General features: G+C 35.1%; 1 protein-coding gene and 1 long non-coding RNA gene across 3 annotated transcripts; both read left to right on the forward strand.

Annotated features, from left to right (window-relative positions):
- Window positions 1-85: 85 nt before the first annotated feature.
- Window positions 86-11063, forward strand: LOC106181314 (proton-coupled zinc antiporter SLC30A9, mitochondrial). Of its 2 annotated transcripts, none has more exons than XM_087008513.1 (18): window positions 86-258; window positions 2677-2784; window positions 3371-3661; window positions 3963-4059; window positions 4265-4357; window positions 4596-4681; window positions 4940-4983; window positions 5157-5230; window positions 5550-5652; window positions 5872-5927; window positions 6479-6611; window positions 6894-6933; window positions 7398-7466; window positions 7979-8189; window positions 8384-8446; window positions 8614-8740; window positions 9106-9219; window positions 9707-11063. In XM_087008513.1, exons 2-18 carry the CDS (start codon window positions 2688-2690, stop codon window positions 9749-9751), a joined length of 1743 nt encoding a protein of 580 aa, XP_086864639.1. In that variant the 5' UTR covers window positions 86-258; window positions 2677-2687; the 3' UTR covers window positions 9752-11063. The 2 variants fall into 2 exon arrangements, with proteins under 2 accessions (XP_086864639.1, XP_086864640.1); XM_087008514.1 differs by having other exon boundaries at window positions 232-395.
- Window positions 629-2653, forward strand: LOC147762957 (uncharacterized). The gene is made up of 2 exons (XR_015333435.1): window positions 629-912; window positions 1497-2653. It is a non-coding gene; the product is annotated as an uncharacterized LOC147762957 (long non-coding RNA).
- Window positions 11064-14814: the final 3751 nt, after the last annotated feature.

The raw sequence follows: 14814 nt of genomic DNA on the forward strand, positions 1-14814 counted from the left end.
TAGCGAATTTGACCAGACAGAGAGTTGCTCCCTCAAAAGATGAAAATACGAGTAGCAGATCTCGCTAGTCATATTTATAGCGTCTGCAATAATATTTATTTGCATTTATATTGACGCCTTAGATTGCCTCCCATTCTAGACGACGTCAACGAGGTTGCCGTCCGGCGTCCGTTGTCGGAGGCAGCTGCTGCGGGCGAGCTGCTACACTGTTCATGTACGGTAGCTACTGCGGTTGTGTACAAATTCAATAAAGACAAGGTGAGGTCAAATTGCCTTACTCCAATTACTTGACAGTGGCGTTATCTGTGTGTTACTGTTCTTAGCTTACTGGCAGGTCGATTTCGCTGCCTTGTGTGCCACAGGGTACTGAAGACTTCAAGTTCATGAGGACCATGGTACGTCAGCGTTTGACACTCGCACTCGCCAGCTCGCCAATGCGAGTTAAAATTAAATCTGGCGAGTGAAAATGATGGTGCAAGTCGCCATTTTGGCGATTTATGTCAACTTACTGTATCAAGTTTATCGGCAAAATTTAGACTCAATTTAAGTCCGACTCGTATGCCAAAAATTACAGGGAAGTTCATGGGATTACCCTTACTGCTAACCTCATTTTCACTCTCATAATCGTGATTGCTTGAAAGTGGGGAATTCCGTAATGACGTATTCACAGTCTCGCTGTCGTTTTTGAAAGCATCTAGCCTTCGTTTGCGCGCCGGATTTTGACGAAGTATAGGAAATGCTGTCTGTTTCGTTTCACTTGCGTCTTGCGATTTTGCGCAGTTGACGCTTCCGGGAGAAAACGTGATGCACGTGGATCATCAAGCTGCATGGAAAAGTTTTTAAAAATTTCAAAACGCCAAGTAGAAGAGACTGAGAGTGAGAGCGTAGCAGAATCGGCTTCAACTTCAAGTGGTAAGTAAACAAAATCAAAGCAGAAACGAACTAATAGTCTGAGCTCTTTGACCCAACGCATGTTTTTGACGTTTTCTGATTTTTTTCCTGAGCGGAACAAAAAAAGAAAAAAGGGGGGGAGGGGGTTAAATGCGTGCGACGTGCAACGTGTGTAGGGTAAGAGAACTTGAATTACCTAGCGCACGCTATTACAGTACAGTGCAATACTATACAAATAATACAAAATAATGAATTTTATTTCAACTCGGATACAATTGAATCTTTTAACAATCTCGTTAGGTTTTCAGCAGTTCACCGACTGCATCTCCGTCAGTGCGACTTACGGAGTTCACCCTGAATATCACAAGTTCTCTAATAATGATAGTGCTTAATTTAACCTCATTTTAATATTTATTTTGAAACGAGTATTTCTTTATATGTATTTATTAAGACCCCATATCTGAACGGTCTACTTGTTTGTCCCAATTGTTGATTTTAACGTTGTTAAATGTTTAGCTCTTTTTCACATGTACCAGTAATTGATTATGTCTGACTCAGTGATTGTGTTGGCAGTCTTTAATAAACTTGACACTTAAAAATTGCAGGTACCAAACCAAAAACACCAAGAATTGAAAAAAGGGATGCAGTGACAGTGATGAGGGGTTTGATGACTGTTATAGTGATTCAGATGAAGACAATGAAATGACTGAGAAGGATGTGGAGCAGTTTTTAAGACAAAATTGATCTTTATACTGACTTTTATCTCTTCATCGGTATCAGGACAATTTCACCCCGGCCGATTCCCCCCAAAGAATATACATTTATGTACAAATATATAGTAAAGAGCATGAAGCTTAAATCCTTGCATCTATTGTATGAATATTTCTTGGTGTGATGATGCAACTTAAAGATACAAAATATAAATTTCATTAAACAAATTATGTTCACGGAGTACAAGTTCAGAAAATTTTAGAAATATAAGTACAGAAAATTTTATTAAAAATCTAATCAAAGTATCTCTAGGTAAAGTGGGGTAAATAAATATGCATATAGTTTATGTTTAATTAGAATGTGCAAAATCTGTAGACTAAAGAATAAACACAGTTCTAGGTTTAAAAAAGGTTTTAAATTTTTTTCTTTATTTGCTTATGATAACATCTCCATCATGAGTCATTACCACATGGCCTGCACTTTGAATATTTGGCCAGTAACTTCGTAATAAAGCTGGCCAAAGTCTGGCTTGTGCATTTTCGGTTTGGCCAGTAACTTTCAGAGCACACTGGCCAAATTGGCCTGTACTATTTCAAACGAAGGTCAAACACTGTACGTAGGCGCTGCTCAAACTGGTCTTCATTTTACACTTTTTGAGGCCTTTGCTTTCACGCATTAGCACAGCATACATGTCAGTATTGTCACTAGGAGTTTTTATCAATTTCATGATAGGTACAGGGAGACAGAGATCTATGGCTCATCATCAAAGCATGGCACATTGTCAGAGCTATTCTCTCTACTTAAATATTAATATTATATTAATTTGTTGTTTTATAGGCTTTAAAGGGATATAGATAATTATTTAATAAATATAGCCTTGAAGGTGCACAAGAAACTTTTTTTTAGTGAACCTAGAGGTTTTGCACATCAAGTACATTTTGGCAGCTTTAGTATATATATAAAATGAAGTCATGTCTTCCATTTTCGATGAAAATGTGGTGGATATAATTTTACTATCTGTATAATGTTTACTTATTAACATTTGTGCATTAAATTTGAAATGTATATTTCCAGTAAAAGAAGTCATGCATCACACAAAAAGCTTCCTGAGGTTTTGGCTGGCATCTGGCAGACTGCCTGTCAGTTATAACAGAGGATATCTAACATGGACTGTTTATAAAGGTTTGGAAGTACATGTTTGTTTAGGGTGCATTCCCAGAGATTTAGATTGATCCAGAGATTAAGATTTATATTGACCTAACTCCCTGGGGGTTCATGCTAAATTGCAGTCAGCCGAGCGCGCACCATAGTTAATTACCCCCTTACAGCTTTTAGTAGGCGGGACAGACGCTTAAGACGGCTAAGCTGACAGTAATCTAGCGAGACTCCCCACAGGGATAGATCGATCTAAAATCTATAGGAATGGGGTCTTAGTGTTTCCTTTTTGTGTATATGTGTGTTAGAATAAAGTTGTGAAAGCTGGGAGCTAGTGCACATTGACCAATGCATACGACTTCACATATATCACTACTGTTAATCTTTTTGTCAAATTTAACCGAGATGTAACATTAATTTTTGCCTTGTCGATGTTTTCATCAAAAATTAATATTGCCTGTTATGCATTAGGTACTGGTATTTCTAGAAGTGTCAAGCCTAGATGCAGACTAAATAATTTTTTTGTTTTTTTACAACCATGTAATGTTATAGCTCTCTTGTTCTACATAGTATGATTTAGTATTATAGTGATTTTTATTCTACAATATTTCAGAATGCCATAGACAAATACTTTATCACCCACTCCTAGGCAAAACTACCACAAAAATAGCTAAAAGGACAGCACCTCAAATGGCAAATAATTTTTTCTTGGGGGTTATGTATCATGCATCATCATCTCACAATAATGACAACAAAACTGGTGGTATAAACAAGAAAAAGTTGCCTGATAGTACAGAGGAAGAGCCTAGCATGTCATCTAGTAGTGAGGGAAGCTCTTCTGGGCTTGAAAGTTGTGGAGAGAAACAGGACACAAGTGCTCCAGTGCAGAGTTCATATGTAAAAGGTATGTGTACAAAAATGGGTTTTTCGTGCTCATAGACTTTTTTATGCTAGTATGACAATCTGGCTTACACTAAATGAGAAAATTTTAGGTTATTTGATTATTTTTGCCAAATGAATTCCAATTTGATGATGAGGGCAGAAAAATTTGATAAAGTTGTTAATGACCACAGCCAAGCCTAATTTTGAGGATTTTTTATGATATACTCAATATGCTATGAGAATTCCTGGTTAAACCCCTGCTGTTAACTTTTTTTTTACATTGATGGCATGTCATTAGATTTTATTTCACTCTTCAATTCCAGTTGTGCCAAAAACCAGTGTACCAAAGACAGACCGATACACAGATAATATAAGGTTGACTGTCCATGATGTCAAAAAGAAGTTTATGTTATCAGATGAGTATGTAGACATTGATGTTATATTACTGAGTGTATGTACTACAGTTTATGTAGATATTTATATTATATTGCTCTAGTGTAAATGGTTGGTTCACTTCTAATTGAAATGCCCTTGGTCTTATTATTTATTTACTGCTTTATTTCATCAATTGAGAATTGTCAGTTGTGCAGAAGATGACATTTTGATTTTATATTTGATTTTATAGAGATATTAGGCAACTAAAAGGGAAAGAACAGCGAAGTCCATATTCTGGTGTGGATCATATTGTGGTGTACATGGAAAAAGATGTGAGAGCATTGTAAGGTTTATTTTTATTATTATTTTGTTATAAGATTATTTTGTGGGGACACAAGTGGAAATAATATGCCATTCATGTTAAATTTAACTTTGAAAATAAGGACCATGTTTTATGTAGTATACATGGGATTTAGTCTCTATGAAAATAAGTAGTAATAGATCTTATATTTCATGAAACAGTCAGGTAGAGAAGAAGATATGCAACACAGCATATAGTCTGTTTAAATTGGATATTTCAGAGCATATAAAAAATATGGAGGACAAGCCAATTTTTTGGAAATGCAACGTAGACAAGAAGAATTAAGGGAAAGGGCACAAAAGATGGGTAAGATGGTTTTGCCTTCATTGTATTTTAAACCTAAGTACGTGAGATGAATTAATGTTTATATGCTTGGCTTCTCAGATTGAATAGACTTAATACATATTTTTAAATATTTTAAGAAAAAAGTTGCACTTCTTCTCTAGCCTTATTTAAGCTCTTTTTTATGGGGACAGGTATATAAGAGCCTGAAAATTTTGACCTTAGAAACAACCTGTACTGGACACAAAGATGAATACTTTTTTTCTGTGTTTCTTTTATCAGATGTTACACAACTGTCCAAGCGCATTCTCCATCTTCCACCAAAAGTAAGTCACTAAACTAGAATTTAAATAGAATGGATTTAATCATGCTATTTATTGATCATTTTTTAAAAATTGCAGTGATATCTGTAATTTTTTAATTGGTACACGTATTCCACTGTTCTGCTTGGTTTGTTCATTGGTACAGTATACATGTATCCAGATCTTATGTCTTTTAGGTTTTTACTCCTCCTTCGGACAGTAAAGAGATTGACAAGGGAACTGTATGGGCCTGCCAGTTTGCGGTTTTCACGTAAGTTACTATGCACATACATCTGCCAAACTGAAACTCAATACTTCTGATTTCTTTCGGATTCCTATTTTTCATTGAGATAGCTTTGTGCTATTGTATGGGCAGTTTTCATAGTTACTCATAGATCTGCTAGACTGTGAAACTCAATACTTTTGATTTCTTTCTGATTCCTATATTTCACTGTGATAGCTGTGTACGTTTTTCTTATTTCCATAATGTCTCTCCAAAACCAAACTTGAAAATAGTGCTTTATTTTGAAATGTTGGGCAAATTTTTGTAAGGAATGACATGTTTGCCATTTATTCCCCTTTTTTTCCAGGAACTTTGTAGCTTTTGGTGCCAAAGGTATTATATGGTATCAAACGGGGTTTGACAGTATGTTTGCCGAAATGCTGCATTCTTTGGTAGATGTAACTAACCAGGTAAGCTCTTTCGTCACAGACAAATGCTGCAGTGCAACTGTGAATTATCACAGAAAGAAATCAGTTATTGCTACAAGCTGTAATTTTTAACTCTTTATTTATTTATTTATTTTTAACTGTTGCAAAATCGATTGTGGAATTACGTAATTATTCTGTGGCCAGAATTGAATGCAATTTTCACAAACACTATAGCAATACTTATCTGCACATTTTTTACAGGCTTTTCTTCTGTACGGGGTTTATAAAGCAAGCAAAAAACCTGATTCCATTCACCCGTAAGTTGCATAAAAAAAGACATCATTGACAATAGAACAGAACCATATATGTAGCAACAAAATGCATTGTTAACAATCACAAATTCAATGATGTCAGCAGTGATTTGTCACTGTCCAAGACTTAGCGTGCTGGCTTACAATATTAATTGACCGACCAATACATGTATTCACATACACAGGTAAAGCTTGCTCAACTTACTTGTCTATAAAAAAAAAAACAGTTTGCAGTCTTTAACATGTGCCTCATGATGCTTTCATCAGATGAAGCTGTTCACAGTATTGTTTTCCTAAATAGAAGAATTTTAATTAGGCCTCTTTTGCTGAAAAAGTAGATATATATTTGCTCCCAAATTAGTTTACCCAGCTTGAGAAATGGCATAGAACTTACGTACCAAATAAAATTTGGTTTCAGATCAAGCCTTTTCCAATCAATGGGGTAGTTCTTTGGAACCCCTTGTGCCCCTTTCCCTTTTGTCTTGTCACTTACATATCTTTTTTCTTTTATTTCAGTACTGTTTTCCATGTTATAAGATCGTATCATTATGTTGTAGGTATGGTTACAGCCAAATAAGGCCACTGACTTCCTTTCTCAGTGCCTTAGTCATATGTGGGGTAGGAGCAGTGTCAATATACCATGGCATCCTTGGATTTTTTAACCCAGGAGAACTTGTTTCCCCATTTTATGTAAGAGCTTACATAAGAAATGTATATGTTCTTAATCATTTACTAAGTCAGGTTTATAAATGTCAAGTGACAATCATTGATCTCAGGTATAAAGGTTTTTATGTTGACCTAGTGTTATAATGAAAGAAAATACTATTCAGAATCTCCAGTGTTATATTCACAAATAGATCGATTATTCTTTCAATGTAATACTCTCAAATTCACTTGTCCAAGATTATGTAATGTCAAGTATAAAGAAAGAATAAGGTATTTTGAAATTCAGTTATATGTCTTGTTTTTCAGGCATATATCGTATTGGCCGTTTCTGGGATATGTGAAGCAAGTAAGAACAAATTTGGCAAATCTCTCTCTCTCTCTTAGTTCTAATCTAAGTTGCTTTATGTTTCTTGTTTATCATTAATGTTTTTTAATGGTGCCTTCTGATCTGATATTTAAGATTACTAGCATATGGAAATATGATTAAAAGTTGATAACTGAGATAGTGTTTATAATCATGTCTCATTAGATTCAGTCATGGTTTCCTATATTATAAAAGTATATAATTATACACGTATATATTCAAGAAGAGCAAATATATGAGCCTTGTGTTGAAATATTGGAGGCAATAGGTCAACTGGGTGAAGATATATTTGCTAGAAAAATTCTGGCCAGATCTGGTGATGAACTGGTTACTGGTTAAGAAATGATCTAAACTTGTGAGCCTTTTCTTAGTCATTGTAGTAAAGTAAACAGTTAATTGTGCTTGAAATTTAAATTAATTGTTCTTTTATTTATTTACTTTTTCAGTATCTCTACGTGTAGTACTCAAGACAATAAACCAAAAAAAATCATCAGATATGAGCATGAAAAACTGGTGTAAGTTGAAAAGCTTGAAACATTGTTGTCCCAAAGTTTTGTTAACCTAAAATCATAATTTCATATATCTTTGCTGGGAAAATTAAATTAAACCATCTGAAAATATATAAAAAAAGTCCTTGATCCATGGTTAAGCATGTTTATTTCAAATTCTGCCATAACTTCGAGCACTAAGTTTTGGGTTGTATGCTATCTAAAATTATGTCAAGGTTGTTGACGAGTGGCAACATTTGTCAGGATGGGAAAAATCATTGGGCCCATTGATTCACGGCATTTACCTGTTTAAAAAAGATTAATTGAAAAGTTTTACTTTTCCTCAGGGAAGTTCAACAATAAGTGGTTATGTTTTTAACATGTTTTAAAAATCATACTCTTTGTCCCTTCTTCTTAGCCAAATAATTCACATTTCAGATAAGATCTTGACATTTTGGAATGAGACTGAATTCAATGTTCCTGCTTAGACCCATTTTGAGTGGTAAAAAAAAAATCCTCAGCAATATTTATTTTTCCAGTATATGCATGGAAGGACCCCACCCTGAATCTGATCTTACTGGAAGACAGTGCAGCAGTCATAGGCGTTGCCTTAGCCTCTGCAGGTGTAGGGCTCACTCATCTCACTTCCAATCCTTTTTACGACTCCTTGGGATCTGTTTGTATTGGAGGACTTCTGATGTTTGTGGCAAATTTCATACTACGCAGTAATTTAGAAACAATCATTGGAAAGTAAGTTTTAACTTTAACAATGATTGCTGACTGATTCAGACCTTCTCTCACCATTTTCCTATTATTATATTATTATATATTGTATTAAAAGCAAACAGTTCAGTCGTTATTGTTGTGCACATAATAAAAATTGCTGAATAATAACATCATTTGTATGTTGTTTATGGTATCATATGTCGGACTGTTTATTGCAGGTCAATTCCACCAAAACAACTGGCAGGGATCACTTCTGATCTGGAATGTGATAAAGTTGTAAGGTAACAGCAAAGAATAAAGAGCCCTTGTTCTAAAGTAGCGTTTTTTAATATATATATAACTTGAAGTCTTTGGTAGCAGTTTTTTTTTTTAATTGCATTGGCTTTATCCCATATGACAGGAACTGATAGGAATTATTGGCCATTGTTGGCGTTGTGCTTTATTTCAGAGGTGTCCACGACGTGAAGACCACTGATATGGGAGGCGCGACAAAATTCAAGGCAGAAGTGGACTTTGATGGCAAGATGGTTTCCTTAAATTACCTCAGTAGACAAAACAAAAAGGCAATATTGGAGGTAAGCTTTCTGTCTTTTGCTGCCTTCCCATTTATTTTTATCAGAACTGAAGCAGGCAGGTGAACTAATCACATTTTAAGAACATGACTATAAATGGCTATAAATTTTCACTTCAATCTTTAATCGAGTATCAATATTTAACCAAGTAATTATAACTGATTGAAAATTTTACTCTCATCATAAAATCTAACTTTCACTGTATTTTAACTATTTTCTTAATATTTTATCATCGTTTATGTTATTAATTTGAGCCTGTCTTTCTTATATGCTCTTTATTTTTATGAGAACAGCACTGAATTGCATGAGAAGTGTGGTTTTAAAGCAATGAATATTGTTATGATTATTATTTTGTATGTGTACTTAAGGAGATGAAGTGTGCCAAGACTGTGGAGGATGCAGAAGCTATCATAGTGAAGCATGGGGAGGGGATATCAGACCAACTTGGCATGGAGATAGACAGGCTGGAGAGTAACCTCAAGGTGGGGCGCATGGTCTTTTAAGTTTCAGAGATTAGTCTTTAAGATAACTGCTTTATGCTTCAGTGAGGTGCAAGGCTTTCCCCTAGAGAGCCATCCAGCTGTTATTATAATGGCCAGGAGCCTCAAAATTCGGCCTATATTTCCAAAGATGGCTGGCTGGCTTACAAAATTTTGGGGTTGGTTGGCTGGACTTTCTTAGGTTTGACTCCCTGTAAATGAAGAACCAAATTGTAGATTCACTTTCTGGTCTTCCTGTACACCAAATACTGGTGAAACGCCTGGTAAGGTGTTGTGTATTTTGTAGAGACAAAGAGAGAGAGAGGGAGAGAAAGGGGGAGGATATATAAATAAACCTCTCGTAAAGATAAAAAAATGTAGAGCAAATTTTGCATGTTTTAAGAACTTAATAAGTTACTAATTGTATGAAACAACTCATGAAATTTTCTTTGCAAATAATTGAGTTGTTTATATTTTTGGTATTTTTCAGAAAAAACATACTCATCTGCGGCACATAGATATAGAGATAAACTGAAAGAAGCAAGGATTCTGGAAAAAAGCCAGGATTGAATGCTGCTAAATGATGATATATTTTATCATTTTGTTCCCTTTGTTATACACTGACACAGTAAGTTTTTGAGAGTTCTGCATTGTGCATTGCAGCTTCTTAATGGCTGGACCTTCACAATGCGTGGTTTCTTTCAAAGGAACCGAATGCCAGCAGGTGCTACAAAGTGGTCCTAACAAATTGCATACATGTATATGATCTGCTTGATTTTTAACTGTAAACCAGCAGTATAAACATGGTGGTGGCTGAACGCATTGTCTTATACTGAGGACTTACTAGTACACGTAATATAAGAAGGAAAATTTGCGGTTGTTTTTTCTTGTGAAATTGCTCTAAATTATACCACATTGTGTCTCAGTTTTATGTGATAATTTATCAATATGCAAGTACAGTCAGAAGGTTCTTGTTGTTAGTTTACAAATTTAAGCCAGTTTGTATTAATCTGTGAAAATTTGAACATTTGTCTCATTACTAAGGGAACTTTGAGGTTAGACCAAGTTGTAATATAAAGGTGCAGAACCTTACATTCGAAGTATATGTGTAGATTTTACTTTTTTTCCCCAACACGTTTGTGTAGGTGAGTTGAATTAAACACTGTTAGCACTTGTAGAGCATAAATCCGGGTGAACAACCTAACCTGTTGTTTCGAAGCCCCTTTGGGGGTCATCTTTAGTTATTTATTTTAAAACTTGAATTGAGCAGCAGGTTGTCCTACCGCTTGAAAAGATTATCTCTAAGAATCAAAAGTGGTCAAAATTATAATGGTGATATTTGCATACTGCAGTCAAGAGCTTTTTCCACAGAAATATGGAATTCTCCATTTTTTAATTCAGTTGTGTGCGATTGTTCCCCAGATTCATCAAGATCTGCAATAAAATGATAAATGTTCAGTTTTTTTTTTTATCCTAGGCTCATGTTCAATAATGTGTTGGTTACTTATCAATATGCTATTTATTTATTTATTTATCTGCTTGTTGTCATTGAAACATTGTGTATTTGTAAGTGCCAAACATTCCTGTGCGTGTGTTTAAGTTAAAAGTTCTGAAGGTCAGTTGACAAGTTTATATTATTTAGAACATGCCTCTGTATAACTTCTGGCATAACAGTTAACAGTAGAGCTTTCTAGTATCTGTGTTTAAAACTGGTTAATTTGCTTTATGTCAATTTTGGTTATTTTCAAAAAAAGAAAAAGGAAAAAGTGCTTTCTGACTAGGTAATATATTCATGTTCCTGATATAGCTTTATGGTAGATAGATAGAAATAAATCTAATAGAACTTATTATTTACATTTTAAGACTTTGTGGACTTATGTTTGTCAAAATACCTCATCGAGTTTATGATTGTTTTATTTTCTAAATTATATGATGACTCGAGTAAAACAACCTTCAATCTTTCAAGCAAAGTAGGCCTACTGATACTCATCGAAATTGCCATCCAAAATGTGGCACAAAAAAATCCATCATAAACGATAATTTTTTTTAATGAGGAAAACTGTGAACTTGGCATTACACAAAGGAAAATTGAGACGTAAATTCGCACTTGCATGCCTTTGCAGGTGCACCTACGCAGCTGCCAGCACAGGATAATTCCAAGAACAAACAAAAACAGTTTTTGATGATAGATTCAAAAGTTTCTATAACGATTGTAATCGATTTAAGTGGAGGCTAGGCCCCAGAAATGCTGATTGTGCCCCCCGTTGTTGAAATGCCAACACACCAACCCAGTTTTGCCCATTGTCCTGGGTTTGGAGGAGCTGTGTATGGAAGCTTTCACTCCAACTTTCGTAATTAAACATTTTAGTTTTTTTAAAGATTCTGGATAATCTGTTTTTTCCCTATAACAGTATTTAATTAACAAATTGTGGTACCATTCCTCCACATTGGGTTATAACCTGTAAGCGCGGGTCTCAGATAACGCATCTAAGGAATCATCTGTTGGATCGCCCTACGTAAGCTTCCAAGTCAAAATATTAACCAAACTCATAAAAATACTAGTAAATTACCCGTCGTTTATGTGGGACATTCGGGAATAAATGTTTCCTTAATTCCACTGTATTTGGCATTATTGGAGTGTAACTTTTGGATATAACAGTAATTAAATTAGCTCCGATTTAAACAAACAACTTATACAACAATCATGAACTACATGTTTCTCCCTGGATTCCAACCAGTCGGGTTTTAATTCAATGTTTCAAACGTTATAACGCGTCTTACGTAGAGTGATAATCTTTTACTCTGGATTTCTGAAATATTGTCGCCAGAAAAATGAAGTAAGAATTCAGCCCGTCCAAGGTTTGTGAAATGTGCAATTTACGTTCATCGACGCTTGCATCATGTCAAACGGATCATATTTTATACGTCATTTCAAAGAACCAACGTGCTGAAATGAAAGAAAACGCGGTATTTACACGACCCGGTCTCGAAAGTCACTTGAGGCCAGAGAGTGGACAGTGACCAGTCGGATTTTAATTCAATGTTGCAAACGTCCACTTTTTATTTATACGGAGCGTGATAATCTTTAGCTCTTTCACAATGGATTTCTAAAAAATAGTCGCCAGAAAAATGAAGTATGAAATCAAACCGTCAAAGGTTTGTGAAATGTGTGGTGCAATTTACGTTCATCGACGCTGGCATCGACCTCGCTCGACCTCGGCTCTCCTCGATGTGAATGATCTTTTATACGTCATTGGAAAGAACCAACGTGCTGAAAAGAAAAAAGCACGTGGTATTTAGACCTGCCGGTACATAACCCGGTCTCGAAAGTCACTTGAAAGTTGACTTAGACTGTGACCCGGTGCCGTGGCGTGACCTTTTGGAAGGTCAAACAACCCGGTCTCGAAAGTAACTTGAGGCCAGAAAGTGGACAGTGACCAGTCGGATTTTAATTCAATGTTTCAAACGTCCTCTTTTTATTTATACGTAGCGTGATAATCTTCAGCTCTTTCACAATGGATTTCTGAAAAAATAGTCGCCAGAAAAATGAAGTAAGAATTCAGCCCGTCCAAGGTTTGTGAAATGTGTGGTGCAATTTACGTTCATCGATGCTTGCATCATGTCAAACGTATCATGTTTTATACGTCTTTACAAAGAACCGACGTGCTGAAAAGAAAGAAAGCACGTGGTATTTACATAACCCGGTCTCGAAAGTCACTTGTTGAGGCCAGAAGGTGTACTTAGAGTAAGACTGTGACCTGTGGTGACCTTTTGGCAGATCAAACAGTCGCATATGTAACAAAATTAGGTCCCATTCTTTCTGACATATGAAGATATGAATTTCACCTATCACTTGTTTTCTTACGTTCAAAGAATATAAGCAAAACCTTGTTCACTTTTTATAAGTGCCTAATAAAACTTCTACTGCGATAACGATGTTCATTACCACTTATCTAGAAGGGGCCCGTCTTGTTCGGCCCATAACCAATCCGACCAATACTATTCATTTTGTTAGAAAAATGTTATTTCTTTTGGTCATAAAATATGAGCTTATCGTCGTAAAACACTTCATTCAATTATATTCCTGATGGATAATTTTGAAAAAGAATTTTTGATGTCTTTGTAAAATCTCAGTCTTTTTGTATCTTCCACTCTGTCAAATATATCTTAATCATCCTACAGGTCAGCGTCTAGATATGAACACTAGACCAAAGAGATACAGGGTGGTCCATGAAAAACAAACCTATTTTAAATCGATATGGAAAGAAAAATAGGTCATTTTATTGACCACCCTGTTTTTTAAAAACTTTTTGATCGCTTACACACAGTTCTTGGTTCCGATTAAAAATTATTAGACCAGCAGGGTCGATCTATCTCTGCAGGAATTCTCACTTGGGTGCACTGATTGTAATCAGTAAGATTGTTTGCTAGATCAATTATAGAAGAGAAAAAGCAGAGGACCGAGAATGTTGCCTTGTGGAACACTAGTATTGATATGATTCTTTGGAACATTCGGATAGCGTACCATCAATACGGACCTTCACTTTTCTATCGCTCAAATAAGAAGATAATAGTGACAGTAGATTGCCTTTAATACCATAGACTGACTGCCTATATAGTAATAAAATATGCGGAACTTTATCAAATTTTGAATTGCCAGTAATTGGTGTTCGGTGCTATTACACTTAAGAATCCGAGATTGCTTTTCAAATAGTAGATTACCATTAACTACATGATTAATCATCCTTTTTTATATAATTTTTTCCAATATTTTCGATAACACGCTCAGAAGTAAAACTGGTCTATAGTTATCAATGCAACTTCTTTCACTTTTCTTATAAATCGGGAAAATAAACGCCATTTTCCGCAAGTCTGTGTATATAGTGTTACTTTGAATTATATACTTAAATAAAATACATAATGGTTTCACAACAACGTCTTTGCTAAGTTTTTACATATTTATCGTCACAGAGTCCGGAATTATAATTAGACTATTTAAGTGTCGTTTGTCAATTTGCTATATCAACTAAATTTATAAGTGAAAATGAATAAAAAATTTAATACTGTGGAATGGGGAAATAGGAATATAACAAAGCTTCCTTAACCTACTGAAAATCCTTGATCCACCCAAATGTTGTTTCTGTAAATGTATTTATATTAGTATTTGTTATTTCAACAGAAATCTTTAAAGATATGGATATTAAAATATCCATGGATTTTCCCGGTGTTATGGTAACCTAATAATTTTTAAATATATTTTTCAGGCTGTTGCACCGTTCATAAAATATTGCTTTAGAAATATGCAACCGATCACCGACAATGGAATAATCTGCTCTTGAAGGAATCACTCCGTCATTGTTTTGACGTTTCTAATTCATGATGTTTAAATGCTTTGATTAGTCGGGACATCCTTGACGGTCTTCCTCCGACCCGACCTCTCCCTCTCCTGATCAACTAGTCTAGCACTTCCCGCATATATCACCCCGTGCCTATGCCCCCCTTCCCTGTTGCTCTCATTAATATTAATATTAGTATTAGTATTGGTATTACAATTATTATTACTTTCATATAATCTTTATCATTTCATTTATTTATCAT

Source organism: Lingula anatina, chromosome 3 (genome assembly GCF_051362555.1).
Source record: "Lingula anatina isolate TDL-2025a chromosome 3, LinAna3.0, whole genome shotgun sequence".
Classification (NCBI taxonomy): Eukaryota; Metazoa; Brachiopoda; class Lingulata; order Lingulida; family Lingulidae; genus Lingula; species Lingula anatina.